Source organism: Penaeus japonicus, unplaced genomic scaffold (assembly GCF_977035675.1).
Source record: "Penaeus japonicus unplaced genomic scaffold, GWHDUDI00000001_assembly GWHDUDI00000013, whole genome shotgun sequence".
NCBI lineage: Eukaryota > Metazoa > Arthropoda > Malacostraca > Decapoda > Penaeidae > Penaeus > Penaeus japonicus.
Window position 1 is genome coordinate 42,000,591 of NW_028234415.1, and position 5,000 is coordinate 42,005,590.

Below are 5,000 nucleotides of genomic sequence, written 5' to 3' on the forward strand. Positions count from 1 at the left end.
ATATTTTCATTAAGTATATTGCTGACTTTGTATTTTTTGTGTTTATTTTGTGTTATCATTTGTATTGAGTGAATGCTTTTGTGCTGTTATGATCACCGTAATTATTTACAATATTCTATTATCGTGTGCGTATTTTCCGTGTCTATTTTACTCATTTTTTTCTTTTGAGGTTAATATTGCTAAAATCGCCATTCAACACACATATACATTCACTCACACACACACAAACACACACACACTCACTCACACACACACATACTTTGATAAACCTCATATTTCCTAATAATAGCCATTCACAGCCAAGCCCAGAAAGTAGCGTTGGGGTCACAGTAGCCAGTGCAACTCTAAGGAAATTGATAGCCTAGTTTCAGAATCAATGATCACTGGCCAAAGCGCTGTCTGCAATGATCTGTTACCTGTAGGGTGTTATATATGAATATATATATATATATATATATATATTATATATATCTATATATATATATAATATATATATATATATACACACACACACACACACAACACACACACACACCGTCACATCACAACACACACACACACACACACACACACAAGACTATCATATATATCATATATATATATCCTCCATATATATATATATATATATATATATTGAAAGAAGAAAGAAAAAAACAAACAAAAAATAATATAAAAGAATATGGCTGAATATACAAGTCAGTATTTAAAAAAAATAACGACAAGTAAAAAAAAAGCAATGAAAGTAAACAAATATATATATATATATATTATTTAACATATATATGTTTTATATATAGATATATTCCGGGGGGTAAATTATATATCTGTGTGTGTGTGTGGTGTGTGTGTGTGTGTATATGTATGTAATTTATATATATATATATTATATATATATATATATATATATTAATACATAATATCTTCTATTCTTTTATTTTTATAGATATATTAGTGAATATATAACATATATATGTAGTGTATAGATTGATATATATATTAGATAAAGATTTATATATATATATATATACATATATACATATATGTGTATGTATATATATATATATATACTGGCAAGAAATATGGAACTGAAAAGAGAACTAGAAGAAAATGAAAAAGAATAACATTTTAAATTCTTTATTCCCGTTCAAAAAGGCTACGGGCGACTTTGTCGATGATGCTTCACCAATCCCATAAGCAGATCAAAGGGCAGTTATCTTAACATTCTGCCCCCCCCCCCCTCCACTCCTTGTTTTGCTCCCCCCCCCTACCCTCACAAACGGCGAGAGAAGAAGAGGAAGGTAGGAGGTGGGAGGAGGAGGAGGGGGGGGGGGGGCTGGAAGGGGGAAGGAGTGGAATGGGGAGGGTGGAGGGGGGTGGGGGAGAGGAACGCTGTGGGTGAAGACCTCGTTCGTGCACAGCTTTCTAAAGGTCACTTGGTTCTTTGGGCAAATGCCGTGACATCCCATCCTTTCGTTGCCCTCTTCAGCCCCCCTCCCTCCACCCCTTCCTTTCTTTTCTTCCTCTCTTTGGCCCCCCCCTCCCCTCTGTCTCCCTCCCCTTCCCCTCCTCTCTCCTTTTCTCCCCTTCCCCACCCCTCCATTCCTTCCTTCCCTCTCTCTTTCCCCCACATCTTCCCAATCTCTTTCTTCCCCCTCACTTTTCCCTAATTCTCCCCTCTCTCTGCCTCCCCTTCCCCACCCCTCTGCCTTCCTCCCCTTCCCTTCCCTTCCCTTCCTTCCTTCCCTCTTTTGTCTCTTCCCACCTACTTCCTTCCTCTCCCGTTTCTCCCACCCCTCCTATCCCCCTACTTCCTCACCCCCCTAGCAGAAGGGAAAAGAGGATAAAGACGAAGCAGGGAAGAGGCGGGAGGGGGGGAGGGGGGAAGAGGGAAAAAGGAAGGAGATATGGAGATTGAGGTAAAAATGAAACCATCACGATGTCGGACGTAATTTGGTACCCTCCCCTTACTACCCCCTTACCCCCACCTCCTCGTGTCGCCCTTAAGGACAAAATGAGTAAACGAGAAACTCCTTCATTGAGGGATTGTACATGAAGAGGAGGTAATGGGAATGGCAGACGGTGAATGGGGAGGGGATGGCATAAGGAGGAGAATGAATGGGTCATTAGTCTGGTTCTCGTTACAATCACCCACCCACTGTGGTCCAGAGGAAGTGTAATCGCTGGCATTGCTACCTGGAATATTAGCATTCTTTCTTATCTCTCTCTTTTTTTTTAGTAGTACTGGAATTGTCGTCGATGCCGAAGAGGACTTTATCTCAGGTTCATTTCACGACTTACCTTCCTTTCTCGCTAAAACCAATAAATGAACCCCTCTCATTCGCCGCTCAGAACCCAAGCGAGACTAAAACAAGACTTTAGAGACACAAACACACTCGTACGAAACAAGAGCTTAGATCCTCACCCTGAAGAGCGCGAGCTTGGCGTCTGTTTCCTCCTTGCTGATGGAGGTTCTGGAGCCCCGGCTGGAGGCGTTGGAGGCGTCGCCTTCGCCCCCGCCTCCGCCCCCCGGTAGCGCCCCGTCCTCGCCGAACACCTCGTCGTCTGCCGGGCCGCCGGTCACGTCGCCGTCCACGCTGTCCACCACGATGCTGAAGGAACCCACGCAAAGGATCTCAGTGGAGCGAGAGCGAACTGGCCCTCGGGCCACGAGTGCCGCCGCCATGTTGGTTGCAGGGGCACTGACAGGGGAGCAAGGGACACTTTCGGGACTTGAGGACACCTTGAACGCCAGTCCAGACACTGTCACTACTCCAAAGGGACGTCTTAGAGACTGAGAGCTTTCCCGGAAGACCGGCTTTCGGTCTTCAAGGAAATGCTTTTTGGGGGTTTTCCAAAGTTGGAATGGAAATCGAGCGAGGTTCCGAGAGTCTCGAATATTCAAAGTCAGCTGGAAAGGCAATGGATCATGAAGAAGATTAATGAGATCTTTTTTAAGCTACGACCAATTTTCTACAAGAAGCACAAGCTCTTCGGGATAGCCTCTACCGGAGGCGGAGTGTCATCGGACTTCTGCAAACTTTTAACGGGAGAGGATGAGATTGCAAATACCTATGCGAGTTCGACCAGAAAACTGTTCCCATTAATCGAGAGCCCAAATTCGTCTTTGAGCTGAAGTTTGGAACCAGGCCGAGAGGGGAAGTGTCAGTTCTCGGATATCTGCTTAGTCGAATCTTTTGGTTGATTTTAAAAATCTTTCGCTCAGTCAACTTTGGTGAGAACTGCAAAACACGTGTGGTGAGTTAACACAAGCTGGTGTTCGAACAGTGACGCCTGTGCGTGCAGTGCAACGCCAAGCAGTGAGTGTGAACGACTCGACACACTTGAGGCAAACTGAGAGAAATTTATGTTATGTCGTCTGCTTTAGCGATCGGGGCGAAACAATTACTGAAGCTATGAGGCAGGCTGATCCGCAGCGAGCACTAGGTTCGTCTCCACTCCAAGACGGCGAGCGTGAGACTGAGCCTAGGGCGAGCGCGGGGCGAGCGGGCAGCGACAGTCACTTGTTGGTGTACGCAACCAGCCACGGCAGTGTTACCAGACCCAGCCAGCGCTTTCTCTCTCCCAAATAGATAACTCTCTAGGACAACTTTACGTTACTGGCATGCTAATTTCAATATAAATTTCTTCCTTTCCTGACCGACAGGAGAGGAATCCGCAGGCGAGGCTGATCCGAAACAAACGGAAGTGAGAGGGAAACTGAGATACGCGTTATCAGCGAGTGTTGGCAAGAGCGCGGTGCTCGGGCCGGCGCCGTTGATAAGACAAAGTGCGCAGGGCTCGGGGGGATGTGGCGCTGCCGAGCCGCCCGCGCGCACGATCACACTCATCTCGCGATAACTACCTTTCACAGACGGAGTCAAATCGCAACAGCACTTGATATTTACGATGAATCAACGCCGTGAAAGCCCTTTCCCGCCCGCCCTCCACGCCTTCGCTTCCCCTGCACGGCGCGTGCCTCCACCCGACTCGAGAGCGGAAGGCAAACACTCACCGCCACTCAGGGATGATGTGTGATTGACGAGACCTTCGTCGGGAAGGAGGCTGCCTGATTAACCCTTCCTTGATCTGTCTGTTTTGCTGGTTATGCAGATCTAGCTTTACAAAGAAATTATTAATGAATGGATAAACAGAATCAATGATGATAATGATGGATAAAAGGAAATAATGTGATATGAATGAGGCGTAATATCTGAAGTCAAGCCATCTGATTAGTCGTCTAAAACTATACCTGCAGATGAGAGGAATATTTACAGAAATCTCAAAGGTCTTTCCATATGTGTGTCGCAATCTATCAGCCTATCTAACAATCCATACTCCCATTCACCAGTTAATCCATATCCATACCTGTCTATTCAACATATAACCACAAGAACACATACACACACATATACATATGCTCCCACTTCGATGGGGTTATTATCAAGTTCTCATAACGTATGGCGCTCTGTTTGATGCTTAACTCTCAAAGCGTGGGAATTGTCCTTTACTGTTTATGATTGATGGTATGGTGTCCTATTAGGCAAGGAAAATAGATATAGTCATAACAGTAATTCCCTCAATTTTTTTTTTTTTTAATCCAATTTTTCACCCATATTTTCCATGACTTTAATCATCTCAGCGTTTTATTCATGAATCATTTCAGTTACGAAATCATTCGAAATGTTGATATTCTCCTCAGTATTAATAGACGTCAAAAAGGATTCATCAAACTCGAGTCTCCTTCTTTCCCTTTTTCCTGACGTCCGATCCGTCGGGTCCAGCTATGCCTCGCCCGTTTCTTCACGAGAAGCTTAATACCTTGACGTAAGCCGCTTATTTAATGCGTTTCTAGTTGCCGTTGTACATTATATCCAATACTGGACAAAGAAAGGTAAAAGGAAAAACTCTCGCGTTCATTTCCACAATATGTAGATGTTCATTCGCTTGCTTACATAACATACGGCTATCACTTTATTATTTTTCTCTATTTATTTCCTTAT

General features: G+C 44.2%; 1 protein-coding gene across 2 annotated transcripts in view; it reads right to left on the reverse strand.

Annotated features, from left to right (window-relative positions):
• The window catches only part of LOC122248370 (uncharacterized), a 94,950-nt gene extending 91,069 nt beyond the window's left edge, over positions 1-3,881 (reverse strand). Inside the window, exons 1-2 of one of the 2 annotated variants that reach the window (XM_086543527.1) lie at positions 3,863-3,881; positions 2,423-2,908 (exon numbers count right to left, since the gene is read on the reverse strand). In XM_086543527.1, coding sequence (XP_086399653.1) covers positions 2,423-2,683 — 261 coding nt within the window. In that variant the 5' untranslated portion in view covers positions 2,684-2,908; positions 3,863-3,881. Of the gene's footprint in view, positions 1-2,422; positions 2,909-3,406; positions 3,511-3,862 lie in introns of those variants that run through there. The other variant, XM_043008340.2, reaches the window with a different exon arrangement.
• Positions 3,882-5,000: the final 1,119 nt, after the last annotated feature.